Source organism: Stegastes partitus, unplaced genomic scaffold, assembly GCF_000690725.1.
Source record: "Stegastes partitus isolate 25-593 unplaced genomic scaffold, Stegastes_partitus-1.0.2 Scaffold22, whole genome shotgun sequence".
Classification (NCBI taxonomy): domain Eukaryota; kingdom Metazoa; phylum Chordata; class Actinopteri; family Pomacentridae; genus Stegastes; species Stegastes partitus.
Window position 1 is genome coordinate 676,697 of NW_007577753.1, and position 21,298 is coordinate 697,994.

The 21,298-nt window shown below is 38.9% G+C and overlaps 1 protein-coding gene across 1 annotated transcript in view; it reads right to left on the reverse strand.

Moving 5' to 3' along the window:
- The window catches only part of gfra4b (GDNF family receptor alpha 4b), a 77,854-nt gene that overhangs the window by 14,725 nt on the left and 41,831 nt on the right, over positions 1–21,298 (reverse strand). The window contains exon 2 of the mRNA XM_008295366.1: positions 11–113. Within this exon, the coding sequence (XP_008293588.1) occupies positions 11–113 (103 nt within the window). The remainder of the gene's footprint in view (positions 1–10; positions 114–21,298) is intronic.

Sequence of the window (21,298 nt, forward strand, 5' to 3'; positions counted from 1 at the left end):
CGAGTCGGGCCAAATGTCAGGAGGACGGAAAGAGGAGAAAGTAAAGAAGATCGTTTTGAGGGAAAAGAAATGTGAACAGTTGTAAGGAAATATTGAGCATTAAGGTAAATCAGCTGCAGGGCTTATTGTGAAACTCTGAGAATGTGCAACTGCAAGAGGTTCTATCGCAAGTATGTGATTATTATACTCCTCTCATACTGCCTGGTGAAATATTAATTGTTGTAGATGATGTTTCTCAAAGCAGTGTTGGTTCAAGATTTAATGTCCATTATACATATGTGACTGTTTCAAGTCCAAGAGCAGGGAAAAAAAGGCGTTTCTGCATGTTTTTTTTAATGATATTCAATGATTGCAAGTCAAGAAATGAACAGTATTAATACTGGGCCCTATGGATATATATTCAGGCAGCTTTTCCCAGTGGCCACTTCACAATGAAGAAATCCTCTACAGCCTATAAAGCATGTTGCCTATAGACAACCACTGTAAAAGACTTGTCTACAAAACTCTTGGCAGGAAACCTCCAAATGCAAACAAGGTCATTTTTCACTCTTTCTGTCTTTTAATTTTTTTTTATTTTTATTTATTGGTATTAGTAAAACTTTAGCAGAACCTTGAAAAGATTTGCAGGACATTATTTGAATGTAAAGTCTCTGGGCCAAGTGGGAATGAGTGGGTGGGTCCGGCAGGAGAAGCATGAATGCACGCGTGCTGTGGGTTGTACAATGTGGAAGCATATCTGGAAGCTAGGAACTGTTTTTGACTCATGCGCCAGGAGAGGAAACTTTTAAGAAGTGAGTGGTATGCAACTGTGAGCCCCACGTACACTTCCTATACTACATCCATGGTGGCCTCTAGAGCCGGCTGCAGTCTGACGAAGGACAACTTCTAGAAGCTGGTTTGTAAAAAGCCGGTAGCTTTAACAACCTGTTTCAGATGAGCTGCATAAAAGACCAATATAAGATAAAGACTTGTTTAAACGGTAAATCAGGCAAATAGATGCAAGTAGACTTCTAGGATAAAGATCAAAACCTAGAAACATGCATGACATGCCCCCTTTAAAGAAGAGAAAGTGAGTGTGGATAATTGAAAGCACAGGGAACGAATGAATCTAGAAACCCCAAAAACAGACTAGTGTGTGAAGCAGATCAGTTCATTTTGCTGTGGTACATGTCTTCAACACACACTACGAATTTCTCCTCTTTCTGAGATAAAAAGTGAACTCTTAAAAACAACATTTTTTTATTTTTTTGTATAAGCTGCTACATCTGCAAGTCTTTTTACATACTCTGTTATAAGTTAGATTTTGCTTTGTTCATTGGATAACAGGCTTTTGAAATATTCAGTATCTTACAAATGGCACTGCAGGCTACAACATCTGCTGCTTTATTGAGAAGAAAATGTCTTCAAGGCTTTGGTTATGAAATGTTGTAGTTTCTATGCATGTTGAATACGTATGTATTTTATTCAGTTACTGTGGGAAAGATCAAGAGTGGCAGACTTATACAGATGCTAATCTGTGCTCTTAATGATTCACTGGCCAACCTTGTCCTGAGTAGCATTGACTTTAACAGTGGTGCTGCATGACTCAAACCTATTCAGCCTGCCAGTCGACTAAGTACACTAATGAGTGAAAGAACCATAGATATTTATCCAGTGCTTTAGTGCAGACAGTAGCTGATAAGACAGCAAAGTGGGATGGAACAAAACAAGTGAAAAAACAGGTACACTGTATGTTAAGTAGTGCAGTACAGGTGTTAAGTAGCATTGTTGTTTCTCAAGTCATGAAAAATCTAATTGAAAGTTGGATTTACGTTTGAGTCAAGCATTCTTTGATGTATTGAACTGAAGGTTAAGCTGCTAGCACTCCTGTACAATTGAGGTAACTCAATATGCAGAAATATTATCCACTGAAATTCAAAGTTTTGGTCTTAATAAGGATTTGAGTTTGCATGTTCTCCCCGTGCAGCGTGGGTTCTCTCCGGGTTCTCCGGCTTCCTCCCACATTCCAAAAACATGTTGAGGTTAATTGGTGATTCTAAATTGTCCGTAGGTATGAATGTAAGTGTGCTTGGTTGTATGTCCAGGGTGTCCCCTGCCTTCACCCTAAGTCAGCTGGGATAGACTCCAGCCCCCCACGACCCTAGTGAGGATTAAGTAGTGTATAGATGATGGATGGATGGATGGACGGTCACAAAGAAAATGAGCACAGACGAATAAAAACAAACTACCAAAGCAGACCTTAACAGTATATCCAGAAACATAAAGCAATAGGAGCTCGAACAAAAAATCAATTATAAGCAAGACATGTGAAAAAAGTAAACATTTAGCAGTAAAACATATGTTCAAAATATTTTTTGTCTGAGCTTATAAGTGACTTGAGAACCCAAAACTGTTGCTATTTCCCATTATGAGTTGACTTTGAAAAAATTCAAGGAGCGTTCTTTGAGCTTTGTGTTCTCAGGTGATTCTGTGAACATATTTCTAAGCATGACCCGCAGCAAACCAAGTGGATCCTATTATTCAAATTCTGTAAATTCATACCACCCCCTTTGTTTCTTATAACGCCGTTTACCCCGTCTGCTTAAAAAAGAAGTTTTCCATTTCATGCTGCTTTCATCTGCTCATACTGTAGGTATTTTGGGATTAACATTGTCTCAGCCCCAGTTTTGTTCTGTTAAACATACGTGCATGCTCAGGAACAAAGAAGGTAATAAAACAACATATTATCCATTCTGTCAGCACTGTGCTATCAGCCTGCTGCCAGAGCTGGATCTTTACTCAAACCCCTCAGGTGTCTCGCTCACATCAGGAGTTATGCAAACTCTCATCCTCTATTCAGCACATGTCAGGTAAATGCGTCCAATGCAAACCATGTGGATGCTGCGGGGAGAGAAAAAAAAAAAATCCAACCAATGCCAACGTCCTGGAAGGCCAGATGGTCAGTTGCAAATTCAAGGCCGAAATCCCAGACCTTTCCTCTACGGCTATGTGTGTCAGTTTGTGCTGCCTGGGCAGAAGCTGGAATAGACACCATACATCATGAATGCAAATGAGTCGCTTGATTTGACATTTCCAATAAGCCTGTCTCAGTGTACCACTAGGTTTAGCCAATTAACCATGTCAGTAATCAATGTGTTCGGAGGCTCAGTTAAGTCCTCAGTTTCCCTGCCACATAAATCACAGGCAGATTAGCTGATCAGTTACCCTTGTGCGCCAACTTAATGGTCCACTTCAGGAGAGATAAAATGGAAAATGAAACCTAATGAAGTCAGCTGGAATGTTACCTTAACTCTTATAGGCCTACAGAGCTGTGAAACTGATGCACTTAATAAGTATCTTTGTTTGAGTGCTCCTAAAATTTGTAAATTATCCTGGATAGTTGGATTAAAGCTAGCAGCCTCACATTAAAGCGAGCATGCGACTGCTTAGCCGAGGATGTTAGGCAACATGATACAAGCCATTTCAGTGTGATAATGTAGCACACGTTTGGCTCTGTTTTCCTGCAGGCGCAAAACCGATGCTAGGGCAGTTTTCCTCAGGTACAAGCCTTTTGTATTTTTCCCCTGCACCTGTTTGGTCATAATCTGGAACCAAACAAATGTGTTTATGCCAAGAAAGGAGGAGAGGTGCAGTTGAGTGTGTGGGTATGCTGATTAGGCAGCACAATGCAGTTTTGGTGGTCAGTGTAGTACAAATGCATGAAAACATGCTCAGATTACCTTTCACGTCAACCACCTATTGCTGTTGCAGACAAAAGGTTAATTTTCTGGCTTTAGTTGGTTTAGAGACGCACACATTCAGACCTGTCCAAAATCACAAAGTACTTTTGATTTGTGTTAGGTGTGGTCTTTTTGAATTCGATACACATTTTTTCCATCTACTGCAGATTGATTTATGCTTCCAAACCACATGTGTGTGATGCAGCAATACTGGTGTTGTATTTGATAAGTAAGTGACTTTTTAATGCACTTAATTAAACACCTGTAGCCATCAGACAGCAGCATGAATGATATGCATGTGTCAGCTATACGCTCTGATTTGACAGAGGTGTTGTGCTTATTTGCAAAGATAGCAAAGTTGATTAATTATTTAAATCTCCAGACACAGTCCTGGTAAAGGTAAATAATATTCAGCGTCAGTGAATTTTCCTTTTTGTCACCTGCAGTCATGGTAATATGAATAATTAATGATATGTGTTGCTGAGTTCTGCACATTGAAGCATATAATCAGAAAAGTGCAAAACGATCCATCCTATTAGTGTCACATTAGCACATAAAGCATGTGAGTGAAAACATTTTCAAAGTTTACACTTGATACAGTTATTTTGTTCGTTTTTCTCCTCCATTAGCTAAACTGTCATGTCAATGGTTTTCCAAGCTCACATCATCCCCCGAGTGCAAAAGTCACACTTTTGATTGTATTTCTTATGGCAATGTTCCATCACGTTTTAATTAATTACACAGTAAATAATGACGTGAAGTTTAAATTTAGAAAACTAAATCACAATTCAAATCACAAAATCTGTCAGAAAAGCCTCAGTTTGATTTTTCCCCAAATTGTTCAGCTCTAGCTGTGGTAACAATTTGTGTTCAGGATACCGTCAGTCTGCTCAGTGGCTAAAGGTAATGAAGAAATTGTAATACATACACAATGGTTTGATATTTTACATATAGATTATTTTGTGTTGATGTTTTTTGTTTTTTTTAGAGAGACATAAAGCGGAGAAGAACCACTGAATTCAGAAAATGAGTCAGCTTTTATTTATTTCATTAGTTGAAAGAAAATAAAAAAATACCCAGTTTGTCTGCTTCTTTAAAATAACTAATGTCAGTAGAAGAATTCAACTATTTTTTTAGCTCTTTCTACTTTCAGCTAGAAGATTAATTCAGTCCTTCAAATGCAGACCTTCATCACTTTTGTTCATGTTTTTAGTATTAATATTCATCTTTTAACAGCATATCATAGGCTTCGTTGACCAGAACACCCCGAGATGCAGCTTGAAGTGCCAAGAAAAAGATGCCAAATGGCTCTGAAGTGGGGTTTATTTCCTAAAAAACCTCAGCATGGGTATATGCATACACTGTCAATTGGCTGCTCAGATTATTCAGCACTTTGTGGATGTGTCCAAGCACATAAAGCAGCCATGAGACTCTCCTTGCACTTCGATCAAACACATCTTTTCTGCTTCTTCCTGAAAACCTTATCCAGTTTGGATAGTTTACCCCACGATGTAAAAATCTATGCAGCAGAAGTGACATTCAGCTGTGACAGATGTTTTTTTTATAGCAAATCTTGGGAAGTTCAACAAGTAGTCCTTACTCACATGTGTTGAACAAAGTTTATCTTTCTTTCTTATCAATATCCACCATGACGTGGATTTTATCGTACCGTATTTTCTTGATTTTTCTTTGCCTTATGTGTATTCTCCAGAAGTATTAACTTGATCTAAAAGAGAGTTTTTCAGAGGAAAAAGAAAGGGGAACTTTGAATATAATTTTGTCAGGTCTTCACCTTACCAAGTGAACTGCCTTGAGATGACATACGTTATGAATTGGCGCTGTATAAATAAAACTGAAGTGAAATTGAAATTTGAATAGAAAGCCATTCATCCTGATAAATGTGTTTAATGAATCCACCAGATATACTAATATAAAGTGTTGAAGTGGCATACTTTAATAAAGATCCCAGTGAATTTTAGATTTATTCTCCATTGATCTCCTGATGGCCACACTGAACTTCTTAAGCTAACTTTGCCTTCAGGAGAAACGTGAACCTCAGTATACTGTGAAACTAATGTCCCATATATCTTGGTTGCCTTATCACTGACTGGCATTTAGGAGCTAAAGATTTAAGTTATTGGCCTAAGTGAACATAAATTGTTCTTCCAGTGTTGGAAAAAGATGGAGTTTGTGTCTTCCTGTTCTAACTTATTGCTGTCTGATGCTGTGCACTTTGTAAGGCTACATTACTTGCTTTTATGGCACAAAATTAGCAATTTCCGACTTCAAAGCAGGGTAGAATTATTTTGGCAAAATGAGACTCGAAATATCCATCTACGTTCAAAATAAAGCAATGTCAGCTTCACTTTTACCTCATGTTAGACATCAAACAAATAGCGCATGAAGACCTAGAAAAGCCCAGTAATTTAGCTTCAAAGTTTTGAAAAGCTTTAAAAAAAAAACCATCCATTCAGTTGATCCTTTTCCAACAGTGGCTATTTTAAACTTTTACTGAGGGAAAATGATTCCTTTCAGTTTGCCATTAAATTATTTGCTCGGCGGCCTGCAGACAGATCCAGGGGTTACATTAGCAAACGATGCTGATAATAACAGTCATGTCAGAGATGTATACATTAAAGTACTTTGTTGGCAGTCACTGGATGTGAATTTTTTTTTTTATATATATCTATCTGATCATATATTTTATCAGATACATGCTGTATTTGTTGTATTACACATGCATTGGGTTTGAGTTTATTGTATTTTAAAGGCTGAATGGTTAAGTGATGATTGTAGAAGTCAGCTAACAGTGACCAGCTCACAGCATGTCGAGATTCTTCGACTGACTGCTGAACTCTATGTTCCAACCTTCACCTATAGTAATGAGCTATGGGTGGTGACCAAAAGAATGAGATTGTAGATATAAGCAGCCAAAATGGATTCTTTCATCGGATGGCTGCACTCAGAGTTAGTGTTAAGGTACTTGGACATTCAGAGAAAGCTTGGTTAGAGGTGCTGCCCTTTCACATTAAAAGGAGCCAGCTGAGGTGGTTCTAGCATCTGATTAAGGGTTTTTTTGGGCATACTAAGGTAGAACTCGCTGGAGGGATCATGTATCCCATCGGGCTGGGAATGCCTTGGGATCCCCCAGACAGAAAACTTTGCTGGGGAAGGAGTGTGGAAGTCTGGCATTGCCTGCTTAGCCACCACCACCACCTGACTCCAGATATGTGGAATAAAATGGATGAATGGATGACTGCTGAGTCAGTCAGGGAGTTTTGCTTTCTGTCCTGATCCCTGTAGCTCATCAACAATAAACACCTGTTCACATTACTGACATATGACATTTTTAAATGATAGTTTTGGAGATGTTTGTGTGTTGTAGATCTCTAACGCAGAATGCAGCATAAAATTAGATTGCAGCTGCAATTCTTAGTGACTGACTTCTTCATCAAGTGGTTGCACAAAATATATCTACTTCTGTGTATTTCTAAATATGTTGAAATGCACACAGATGACACTACATAAACACATTCTCACATCAACACAACTGGCTCATGGGATTGAGAGCGACAGAAGTCTGTTAAAGAACTGAGAACTTGTATTACTCTAAGTGATGTCTCACATTTCTAAGATAGCATCGTGTCCCAGATTGAAACCATTTAGGTCTCTGATAACCATCTCCCATCTTCCAATAACACCAACGACCCTGTCCTTAATCGAGTTCCATCCAGAAACTTGATGATCCTGTTTGTAGGAAGCCAAGTTGAACCTCACGCTGGTTTTTGCTTCTCCAAACATGGACACAAACACTGGATTGAAACAGTTGAGTGAAACACAAATTTACATAATCCCAGCTAGTACAGAGCAACACTACAATTTATTTGACTCCTCGAAACAAACAATATTGTGCGTGTCTGCTACGCTAAATCCACTCAATTAATAATAAACTCAATGTCACAGTCGCAACTCCGTCAGCCTCCTTTTCTTAATCATACTGCATGTGCTTATGTCTCTCACCCAAGACGCTTATATTGACAGTTATGCTTATTATTATTTCCATTATGGAAGGCAGCAGCCTGATGTTGTCTTGTTCTTCCTGCATAGTAGTTTTCTTTCCAAACATGTGCATATCGCACTGATTTTTATTTTATTTTTTTCCAGATTACTTTCTATCTATAGTTCAGAAGGAGGTTTTACAACTTTGAAAAAAGCAAACATACAATACTGTGCAGGGCTGCTGTGCCAAAGGAGAAAATTGTAAATATAAGATTATACCTGAATGCATCAAAGATGGTGGTTGTTATTCTTGACTTAACTCGCTGCTTGAAGTGAGCATCCATGTCAGTTTGAGCCGAGGGTTAAATGCTGTAAAACCAACAGCTGCAAAAGATTTCCCAGTATTAAAATTTGTTTGACTCTTCAGAATACTGACTGTAAATGTTTTTTTGATGTACTATCCTTTTGAGAACCAGAATGAGCTTCAGTCTCTGCTTGGGAACGCGTTTGCCCAGTGGGGTGGGAGGTTAAGGAGTTCGGAATCTAAATGCGCATTAAGTAATTTATGATGATACCTGAGTTCTATCAGCACCAGCTTTGACAGGACTCAGGCTATGGCATTCAGTTAAAGTCACATGAGATCATATCACTTGCAAGATGAAGTGCTGTCATTGCCACAGGGTATGGACACTTTGAAGAAAAAATGCAGGAGACATTCTTTCAACCGTATCTGTGCAACAGTGATTTTGTCCTTGCAGTGCACTGTCTGCCACTTAACTGTACCAGAGCTGTTAATGTTTCATCTAGTTACGGCTTTGTAGAAGAGAAGCTTCAACAGAAGGCATGCTGGTGTCAAGCAAATGTACATATTTATCTGTCACCGTAATTCTGACACCCAGACGCAGACAGAGAACACAGTAGACCAAGATGAAATAGAAAATATTTTACAAAGAATGCCAATACAGGACAGGAAGGGGACAGGAGAAGGGGTTAGGCATGTCTAGGGAAGGTTACGTAGAGGCATAGAGGCTAATGAAGGCTTAAACTAGGGCCCAGGTACCACAGCGACCTCTAGAGAAACGCCAGAAATAATGCACAGTCACTGAACCAGTAGAACAGAAATCTACAGAAGTCTGTGTAGGACAATAAACATGGGTCGCGATTCTACGGAATACAATACAGACTTACTTACTTAAAAGAAGAGTCAGGAAACTAATCAGAACCAAGTACCACAAGGCCAGGAAAGTTTACACGCAAACAGAGATGGATTACAGGGAGCTAAAAATACGAGGACTTGGCACCACAACCAGATATCAAAACAAGAGAACAGAATGCACAAATAAGCATAACACTACACAAAGATTTGAAACAACTCAACTGGTAAAGTGGGCAGAAGGTGCACGCTAAACAACATACTATGGTTGGTAGAGCGCTAAATTGTGTACAAATAGTTTACAATTAACAAGATTATGAACAACCCGGGGACTGTATGGTAGCTCGGTGGTTAGCACCATCGCCTCACAGCTAGAAGATCCCTGATTTGCTTCCCGGTTAGAACGCCCAGGATCTTTCTGCGTGGAGTTTGCATATTCTCCCCATGCAGCATGGGTTTTCTCCAGGTTCTCCGGCTTCCTCCCACAGTCCAAACACATGTTGAGGTTAATCTAGAAAGCCTCTAGATGAATACCTGTCCAGGTGTCCCCTGCCTTCACCCTAAGTCAGCAGGGATAGACTCCAGCCCCCCCTACAACCCTAGTGAGGATTAAGCGATGGAGGGATGAATGAACAACCGGGCACACAACAGAAGCTCTGCTTAGCTAGCAAATGGGATAGAGAGAGGTGTTGGGAGTATTGCGGCCAGAGGAGGAGTGGAGCATGGCTTGCAGAGGTTTTTGGGCTGGGGTGATAGGGGACAGATCCGAGGAGGGTGGGTCGAGATGAATCAGACAGGTAGTGTCGGAAGCTTCAGTGAAAGGAGGTCTATGCAGGAGGTAGCATGGATATATCGGTTCTTCAGTGGTCCAACGTTGAGTGGTGATCCAAGTCCATCTTTTATGGCAAGTGAGGATTTAGAGCAGGTTTCCTCATTCAGGTGATTATCCAATCAGAGCATTGCACACAAACACACATGGAGGGAAGGGGAAGGAGGGAGAGCTGCCAACTAAGCAGAGGTTCAGGTGAAGGACATGACATCACCATGTAAATGGAAGGTGTTGGCATGGTAACATATTTGCTAATTAGCCAAGTTCAGCTCAGGATGATAGGAATATTGTTAGTTATTACGATGTATCTGATATACAAAAGCAGACCAGTTAAAATACTGAACAGATGAAACAATGTGTAACTGTCTTTTTTTCCTTTGATAAAGACCCTTGGATTATTTTAACAGTCTTCGTAGCTGCCTGAACAAAAATATCTGTCAATCAACTTCAGTTAGTGCAGAACTCTGTTGCCAGGCTTTTACCAAGAACCAAGAAATACAAGCCCCTCAGCCTTGTTAAACTGGCTCCCAGTATGTTTTAGGACAGTTTTTAAGTTTTCACGGTTCGCTGTTAAAGCCCTTTATGGCCTTTTTTTCCTTATGCACCAGGACACACTCTCAGAAACGAGAGCGGACAAAAGTGTTTGTTGTTGACTGAGTCACTCATCTCTTTTAAGTCTCTTTTCTTAAGATATACTGTTATCAGAGAGCCTTTCCTGATTGTATCTGAGCTGGTATTTCCTCTTCACTGTCTTGTGTTTTATACCTTTCCTACACCAGGCTGTGTTTGTATCTGTCTTTTAATTCTGATGATTTCATGACTTGTCTGTTTTATTTTGCTGCCTTGTGATGCAAGATTTGTTTGCAAATAGAAATGCAGCGTCTGTTGTATGAAAATATTTTGGCCACAGAAAAACAAGTGTTGCCTCTACACGAGCAATACAACATTTTGGGTTTTTTTTGAGTATTTAAATCAGCACTACAAAAGCTCTGTATGGCGACAAGTGCAGCGTCCAATCTTAGTGCCACCTAAAGCAAAAAGGCATTTTGGATGACTTTGCCAGATGTGGAAAATGATTTCAAACAGCTTATCTGGCTTTTTTTTAAAACTGTTATTATTCCTATGTAGATGCTGTAGATTGTTATTGCTATGTAGATGATTTCCTGAATGTTTCATGTTTCTCATACATACAGATATACTGAGCTTTTTCCGACCGGCATACAGTTTTTTTTAGATACAAAATGAGAAGATGTGATAAGGTGGAAATGGAAAATAAAATGAGAGATGCCTTTAATAAAAAAAAAAAAAGAAAATGCTGTTGTCATAGGTACACTAATAAACTTATGAAAGAAATCTAAATTGGGTTTGTGTGCTTGAAGTTTTCACCGTCATTTATTTCCTTGTGTTTGTGAATTACTTTGTGTACATGAGTTCCAAGAACATAATCCTTATCATCATTATTGTGTTCAGTGATTATCACTGATGCTTTGTACATTCACAGGAATAAATTGATGCCACTGTGTGAGCTAAAAAAAATAGCCATTCTGTGCATGTTGAAGGATGACTACTCTGGTGTTTTTTTGAGGGTCTTAAAACTAGTTCTTGTTTTTGCAACTCTTTTTATAATGGTCTAAAGGTTGGAGAGGCAGACAGATGCATGAGTGTTGCCTCTGGTTGGCTACTCAAAAGAGACCATTAGAAAGGCCAACTCCAGCCAAAACCAGTGGTCAAGCAAAGACATCAAGTTTTACTGACAACCTGAAAATTAGATGTTGCACCAGTATAAACACTGAAATTTAACCTAACCTGCAAACAGGTTGCCTCAGAAAGAAATCTCAGCAGTCACTCCAACGTTGTGTTTCTCTCTGTTATTGTTACTGAAGTGAAACAGAACGAGCGACATGCTCCACCAACGTGTGTGTCCTGCAGAATCCTTAAATGCCCTGTCTCGGGTAGTTTCTAAAGGCTTTCTGAACCACCCGAGGCTTATATCACTGGCAGGCTGAAATAGTCTTGAATCCCTGGGCCACACGCCAAAATTCAAACCAGTGCAACAACACCCACCTGCTGACACATAGACACAAACAGAGCTGCAAATCCACAGCCTGTTATGCTCCCATTGAGCTGTGAAAAAGACTACAAGACAAAGACTTTGTAGGAAGAGGCTAACTACACTGGTGAGACACAATTAGTATCAGACAACGTGCAACAGTTGTCATATACTTGATGTTGTCATTCCGTTGCCAACAGGTATCAGATGTAGTTTTCTCTCCCACCTCAGGAGAAAGACAGAGCAGTCAGACACTGCAGGATAAAGAGACAGATGTCAAGTGACAACAGTTTAGACCACCTCAGGAAGTTTGAGGGCAATTTGAAGTTGCCAAAGCAACAACAAAAAGACAAATGTCTTCTCTTTCTTACTCTTTTAGTCAGTCTAAAACAAAGATCTGTTACACTGTGCTTTAACACAGCCACAGTCTTCATTTTATTGTTCTCATTTACTAACTCACTTATGTTGTGAGCCAGTAATTCCATGGCCTCAGCGGAGAGAGTAGAGTAGCAACTATCAATCGTTTCATTTATAGATTAATCGCAGATTGTGTTCCTTATTAACTGATGAATGTTACATCTACAAAACGACAGAAAAATAACAAAAATGTGCATCATAGTGAAGTTTTTTTTTTTAACTACACAGGCATTATATCAGCGGCTAATTTAATATGAAAAAGACCCTTTTTTTGTTCACACTAAAATGTCAACTTGGGTTTTTGAAAAGCTTTGCATTTCAGATGTGAAAAATGGTGGGTTTGTGTGAAACGACCGCCAAAATAGAGATGCACCAACTTAATACGAATGTGGTCTCAGGAGTCATCCTGCAATTTATCAGCATCACAATCTGCCAGGAAGCAAATATTGAATAGAAATAAGTTAGACCTGTGTTTTAGTTAAAGATCTTATGATTGCAGATGTCCACAGATTTACATTTAACCATTTCTCTGAAAGTAATGCCATTGTATGACTTCCTCACATCTCCACTTCTGCTCCAGAGACTGTATTCAAGTCACAACCAAATAGGCAGCTTCCTACATTTATATGGACGAAGGAGATGCAACTTGTTACTGTTAATGAGAAAGGAAATTATGAAAGACTTTCTTTTGATATGCAGAGCAGTTTCCATCAGACTGACTTGGAAAAGTTAAATTTAATTCATTTTCCCAAATGTGAGTAAAATTAAGCCTGTGATTGTTTAGGGGCAAGAATGCAAGAGTAAACGTAGGCGAGTGAACGTGCTGATTGGTATGTCCGAGTGAAGGCTTCTCAGGTTCAGTCTCAATGTCACACAACAAAGACTGCTTTATCTCCACATGGAAATGGTGACATTATGAGTGCATTGCCTACTGGTATATAATGGTCGCAATTAACTTATCAGCATATCGTCCTTTGCTCGCAGAGAGGGAGAGCGTGATACATCTTTTTTTTTTTTTTTTTCCAATGTGAAAGTGCTGGCTGTCTGCAGCACTGAGCAGGACTTGTGCCTGCCAACCTGGGCATAAAAATATAGGGGGCAGAACACAGTGCTAATACTGATCTGATTCATTTAAAAAATGTGTCTGTCACACCGCAGGATGGCTGCCAATCATGTCTTGCTTATATAACAAGACCAGGAGGCCTTATAAATAGACACCAGCATTGTTAGCATTACTGATAATCACCTGTCTGTGTGTGACGTGATTCTTGCTGTGTTGTTTTCTAGACAGGACACCGGTTCTGGAAGCACAATTTAAAATAGTAACAGTGGTGGACATGCCACCTGATTTATTTTTTTCACAGTTTTGAGTGTTTTTTTTTTTTTATGTCAAATTTCAATTAACATGCTTTCATAGCTTAAACAAACCCTTTACACAAATTTTAGAAAAGAAATTTAAGCCCTGACAGGCACAGTTTCCATTGAGTCTTACTTAGGGGAGAAAACTGTGATTTCAGCTCAGTTCTCATCCGATGCAGCGGTTCAGATCGGTCTGAGACACCTGCTTATCCCAGCAAGCATGCAACAGGTAAAGACAGACACAAACACCATCACACTGATCAGCTATGTAATGTGTGAGTTTATGCATAGTAAGTGTAGCAGCATTTCTACCTCAGACTGTGTGGCCATGGTGGGGTTAATGTGATGTTACCTCATAGTTTTAGATGTGGTGTGTCCTGTGGTACGTTATGGATGTTTTGTAGATTTTTGTAGCGTAGCAGGTGGTAAGGCTCGCTGGACGTTCAGTGACAATAGTTTGTTTTGCACTGAATACTATAAAATGGGAACTGGATTAATAAACTGCGTGATTTGTGCAGTGGCTGTACAGTACAAGTAATTTACTAACTACAAAAATGAGTTAAATCCAAATTCACCATTTAAACAGAAGACGACAGGAACAGGTTTTGCATTTCAAGCTGGTAACCTTTGTTGTTGCTCGCGTAAATGACAGCTGTCGCTTGCAGACTTTTCTACCTGTCGCTATCGAGAAAATTAGATAATTCATAGGTTGATTCAAAAACACTCAGCTCACTCCAGGCAACATCTCATTATTTCCAGCCAGCTTGTTTTGAAATATGTGTTCTTGAAAATACATTTGAAGTCTACATATGTGTCATTGCGGCAAAATTGGATGCCAAAGCTGTAAATAACATACAGCTTGGGAAAAAAGTATCCTTGGCATCATCAACAATTCATTTATCTTCAATTATTTATATTCTTCCTATATGCAAGAAACTATAGCACAATGTACGTACAGTTTGTTTAAAATTGTGCTGCGAAAATTCCACAAAACTGCAAAATGATCCCAGTGCTGCCGTTGTTACATTATCTTACTACTGAATTAGGGATTGAATTAAAAATCTGTCTTTTAAGGAACCATGCTACCATATGTCAGGTAATGAGATAAATATAAGTACAAAAAAGTTTCCTTTAAAAATAGTTTTTACTCATTCTTCAGGAACAAACTAACAGCAAAAGGATTTAAATAACAGCAACTCTTATTTCGGCCACGAATCAAATCCTGAATTTAGAAGCTGAGAGTTACAGTGAGAGCCACGTTTTGTTTTTTTTCTTTTTCTACGTCAGAGGAAAATATTTACTGAACAGTAGCAGTTAGCGCTGCCTTAACACGGTGATGAAGTGTTAACCTTCTGTCAGGTCTGATGTTGTGGCAAGGCCATAATACCTGCCAGCTGTGGCTGTCACTCAGAAGTCATAGCAGGACAGAGGAGGGGCCTCACATTCCACTGCAGTGATTGATGGGCACTTTTACTGATGAGACTCCTTAATAGGGCTCTGTCCTCTGCTCGCTCAGACTCCCAGCATGCCTCCAGTCCTTGAAACCCATCTTGTATGGCATAATGCAGCCACAATGACAGAAGCTCACACATGAATCTTGAGATCGGGCTTTTCATCTGATTCCCTTTAAAGTTTGCAACATTGAAATTGTCAGAGCGTGTTGTGCTCTTTATCTATATGGGTCTACTGGTGATGAGAAACTATAGTTTAGTCCTAGTTGTGCATTACATTTCTTATACAAAACACCCCTACATGAGATCTCACTTCTTTTTTTTTTTTGAATGTCTCTAGTTGCCTGTGTAATTGGTTTCTTCACACACTTACTCACACCTCTTTGTGAACAAAACTCGGTGTGGGGAAATTATTATTCATGTAGAGGCAGTGTTATGATGACAAAAAGTGAAATGTGGGTCAGCATGACCAGATGTTAGTGTATTATGGTAGACTCGGGAGTAGAGGACTCTGTCAATCATGCAGAACCCATGGGAACACAACAGTGATGTGCAGTGGCTCAGTTACACAGCTTCTTTGGGTTCCCTTTGTGATTCTCGAAAGCTTAAAATGAAAGGTCACAAGCACATCAGCGAGGCCAAAAGGCACAGCCCGGAGATCAGAAGGATCCGAAGCCTTCAGTCAAGACAGGCTTAAGTATAAAGACACCAAACGTCTGACACTGGCCATTATTAAACAAGCAGTTGCTTGTAAAAAAAATCTTTAACTGGAGCGTCCAAACATAGCTGTTTGTCATAGTTGGATTTCCGAGTGTGATTGCAAAGGATATGTGAAAGTCATTCCTCAAGGATGTAAAACCCAGGTAGCTATTTGTCATCTTCAGAGCTGTCAGTTATGCTTACAGCACTGTTAGTGATAAATGAAATTTACTGTCAGGTGCTGAAGTATTTTAAAAAAAATACTAGGAATACACATAAGATAAGATGACAGTGAAGCCTCAACAGTTTCTTCTCCTCATTAGCATGTCGCAGAAGTGATTCATAACATGTAGCCTCGCACGGTCCGAGAGAAGCCTTGACAGACTGCTAATCAATCTGGTAGTTATTTAATCATTACTGTGTGTTTTAACTGCACAATGTGTCCTGGGATCATTTTTCAGTATTATTTCAAGCTTTGATTTGCTCTACTCTCATTCTGCATCACATAAAATGACATTTTAACAGTTTATTTCTCTTCAAACCTTCGGGCGAACATTTTCTCTTTCTTTTGAAGATCATTCCTCTGTTAACTATTTTTTGTAAATAGAAATACTGACTGACAGAAACAGCTATCCATTATTCGAACAAAAACCCATTAGACATTTCTGTCACAGTTTGTAGAACAAAAGCACTTTGTATGAGATGATTGCAATTTTCTTTCTCGCTCACTTCAATTTAACTTCCACTGGCAATAAATCATAACAATGTGTTAATTATTTTCATCTCTGAAATTCATAGTTACTCTGTCAAACAGACTGTCTGGATTATAGCTTGCAGGGCCAAACACGACTGAAGCAAAAGTATAATTGAATAAGTGGCTTCATTAACCATGTTTGCCGTGTTTCTGTAAAGGTAATGATAAAGAATCTCAAAAATGTTCAGGGACATACTAACAAGCTGCATATTTCTAAAATGACTGAATTAATTCAACAAGCTGTGCACAACCTCAAAATATGACCCAAAAGTCTTTCCAGGTGCTTTTCATCAGAAGTCTTTTTTCCATTTTTGTCGTCGTAATGGTGGACTGCAATAAAAACACCATCAACATTTCACTGTATAGCTTTTATACATTTATAAAAAAAAAAACGGCAAGGTAAAAAAAGAACCCGCAATTCAAAAAAAAAGAGGTTTTTTTAAAAAATGCAGCAACACAAAAGTTATTTGAGTGTCAGAAAGAAAGGGCTCCTGGCGGGCTGCAAATATGTAACAACTTATGTGAAGTAAGTGTCAAAATTTTGATGGCAAGGACTTTGAATATAAGGCTGACGTTGAACAGATTTGTCCTCTAAGTGGTAGCTACAGAGAGAGCTTTCATAACAAATATGTCCTTATAACCACCACACCACATCAGCATCGACTGATGTATTTTGCAGCTGTGCTCTATTTTATTTTATTTTTTTTGGAGTTCTTTCCTGCTGTCATACACTTCATTCAGACCATCACAAGCATCAGTGATCCATCTGAGCAGAGCTGGAGAACCCATTTAAGACCTCGCTGCTCCCACAAGCAAACGGTACATTCTTTATGTTTATAGACGATGTCCGCTGAGTTATAATTTAATAAGCTGTGTCAGAAAACATTTAAAAAAGGCCAGCTTTTAAATCTAATTTAATCACCTGCTGGTAAAACGAGAATGACAGACAAAGGAAACACTGAGCTTGAGAAAATGGAAAACATGTTGGGTAGAGAGAACCGGAGGGAAATAACTGAGGAAGGAGAAGTGACACGGAAATATAACTTTTGTTTGGTAATTATTAGATGTATTTCAGTATAATTTATGGTTTAGTCGTGAAGTGCATGAAAGTGGTTGTCACTGTTTAATGGTGACAACCAGATATTAACTTGTGACAGTCTTATATGAAGCAGTCCATTGTGCACAGGCCCACATCCTATGTGCATCTACAAAATAAAAAGGGGTTTAAGTGACTGAAGGTAAAAAGACATAGATTAAGAAGCAGTAAAGACAAATGACAAGGGCTACTTAGGTAAAGCCTATGAAGCTTTTCACTGAGCGTATGGTTGCACGGCTCAGCTATAGAGTGCGCTATATTACCATTTGTATGATAATCACATAGGTTGCTTTCATTCTTTCCTTTGTCCCTGAATAGCAAGACTGTCAAGGCTAGCTCATACTGAATGCAATGTGTGTCACTTCCCAACAGCCTGTTCAAGGTCTCCTGGTGTGTTAATCTTTTGAAAAAATGAATGTATATAATCACATTAAAGTCATTAGCCTGCTTGACTTAAAAAAAAAAGAAAAAGAAAAGAAAAACAGACTTCCCCACTGATAGTCCAGACTGAAGCCAAGATTTTTGTAAAGATACAACTGAAAATGAGACAATGTGACCGTGAAATGAAAAGTAAAGCATGTTAGCTACAAGATGTGAGATCTGCAATTAGGAGTTTTGCTGGATTTACGACATTCACTCTTGAAATGTCAAGCTGACTTCAGTGGTGTCATTTCCCAAAAGGTTGCTGTTATAATTTTATTATATGAAATGACATTAAGTAACACCACAAATTAGTTTTACCAAGACTGCACATGTACTGTAGCGTTGCTTTGATTGCAATTACTCCGAGCAGATCAGTGACTGTGATCCTTTGTTTTATCCTTATCACATGACCTTTCCAAATAAAGCAAACGCGAGATTAATCCTCACACTACCTTTGTTTTCTCCGGCCAGGTCTGTGGCCTTGTAATAGCTTGAAGAGAGCAACATCAGCTTTTACACGACCTTTTGCTTCTCCACAACATCACCATATGTTGTTTCCATAACCTCAAACCAGTCTTCCTCTGAGGTTTCAAAGGGCATGCACAAAACCCACACAGACACCTTCATCCTCCTCCTCTTCCCTCAACCTCCAACCTGGCTCAAAAGCTCCCTTCCTCATCCACAGGCAGAACGTGTGGTTCTGTAAGAGATATCAAGCTGTGTCTCATAATGATGCAGCATGTGAACTGCTGGGCAATGGATCAACATCCAAAAAGTGTTAAAAAATGCTGCACAAAACTTGGAGCTGAGACCTCTCAGCCTCTCTGTCTTCTGCTGGCTGTGTTTTGCACCATTAATGAGCAGGTCATTTGGCCAAAGAAACTTCCACACATGAGATCACAACCTCAGCCCCTTAGCAACTTTACAAAATCAACTGACTCCCAATCAGTGAGCCTCCTATGTTTCTTCCTTTCTACGATATAAGTGCAATGCTCGCTCCAAACCTGCCTGTTCACAAATGTCTTGGCCTCCATTGCTATTTGTAACTTTCTTCCATTTGCCTCATCCTGACTTCCCATTTGTAGGGTTAACCAGATGTTAACATGAACACTCAAATCAGCTGATACCTTATTAGATGTGACCAGCAACACTGAGAAGAAGAGTCTAGCAATCTCTCTACACGTCTCCAAGCATATAGTATCTAAATATAACAAGATAAACATCAACAACTTGTCTCATTAATATTTCAATCCTGTAATTAATCATCCAATCATCATCTAATTTTCACTTCTGTACTGCATGTGATATCAACAATAGCAGGAGACCATATTTGTCAAATGCCTGATCAGAAAACAATCTGCACCTCATATTTGAAATGATGGATAACACTGTGTCATTTCCTTAAACAGAAGAATCTGTTTTTACTTGAGTATTTAAAATACAATTAAAACTGGTTAAGACACGGATTCACCTCTTCGCCGGAGTTTCATGCAGTTAAGATAATCACTGGCCAATGTCTGTTAGCGTCAGTGGGGACCATGGAAAATTACAACAATAAACTGCAGACGGTAACAACAGTCTGCAGTTTGTTTATTTATTTTGCTCCTCATCACACTTTCACACAACTATGGTTGGAAGTACAGGGAACGTGAAAATGTCTTGTGTGTATCACAGCATGATTATAATGCCATGAATCATAAAAATGAAATAGGAGTTGAATTTTTTGATAACTTACGCTACAAAAAAGGGGGGGAACAGGAATCAACATGTACAGCATTCTTCCAACTGTTTACAAACTAGTGTTCCAAATAGAGTGGATATTTTACTGCTTATATTTTTCATTTGTTTCACACTTGTCTGTTGTCTGTGTAAACACATGCTGCAGTTCAGCCGAGTTTGGTCGAAGAATAATTTTTGTCACATGACTGTTGGTGGCACTTGATTGATTGGTTACTTGGTTATCAGACCTATTGTAGTCACTAATGTCAATGTTCTTTTCTCCAATATGCCCACTACATGGAAAGCACACTGCAAGAACGGTTGTCAAGAAAAGTAAGGAACACACACATACTTTATTATTGCGATGGCTCATTGCTCCTGAATGAAAGGATGTCACTGAAAACTCTGTTTGTTGTAGATTGTAGATCATAATCAAAAATGTTTCAGACATAATAGTTTTCTTATGTTCATTTGCATAAGATTTGAAAAAATTACTACATTTAATGATGCAGTAAGAAATGTTTTTTAAAAACAAAATGTGTCATGTAATGTGAATTGTGTTGCATGATGAGGAAGGAAATCTGCTGCTCCTCTGAGCTCAGATAAACCTTTTTAACGGACAATAAGCAAATATATGATTGCATGATAAAATAAAAGAATGCAGCTTTCAAGCTGTGCTCCTTAAGACTTTATTTCATAAAACTCTGTTTATTTTATTTCATATAAAGGTCTAAAAAGCTGCACATACACACGGTTCTGTTCTATCCATCTTAAATATCGCGGTGAAGGATGCACATGCACAAGCCTTATTTCTGCTCCTACAGTCGGCCATAAATGTATGACAACACTTGTGGCCGTTTCACCACTCGTTAGACATGTCAATGAGAAGAAACAACAAAGACGAAAGATGATTGATTATGTCCCATCTGTGAGGTTCTCCAGCAGCACCAGAACAGCTGTCATTACTCATGACCATTACGCACAGCTGTGGCTTTTAATAGGGTCCATGTCACGAATACATTACATGTACCTGTAAACCATCACCATGACGATATCTCTGTTATCATTACACTGAAAAGGATGATCAATGAATAATTTAGAGCCCTGATTTCAATGCAGACACTGAAAAATGTTTCGCAGTTTGAGACTAAGTGAGAAGATCATTAACACAAGGAAATTGCGGACCAAATGTAGATTAAAACGTGGTACTCATAGATAATTAAACTTTTTTTTTTTGTTTAGAAATTGACATGTTGTGTCACATGTGGTCTTCTTATATTTTTGGACACATATTGTTTTTAAGCTGATCCTGCAGTTAATATGAAGATATATTTATCATCACAGTGCTGACAGAAAATAACTTCTGAACCCAGTGCAGCTCTCAAAGCGTGGTCATGTGTCTTATCACAGCAGCAGGGTTGAATCCCTCAGGAAGTGTGTGGCAGAGAGTCAATGGACCTAATATGGAGTGATTCCTCTCCAGGGGCATATCCATGGGAATGTGGCTCTGGTTTCACAGTTATCACTCACAGAGAGCTGTCAAACGCTTAGTGGCATTCTCTTGATCCAATTAATTAGGGCCTAACAAGGCATGGAGAGGGAAGGGATTTGGATCTACAGGGTGGTGACA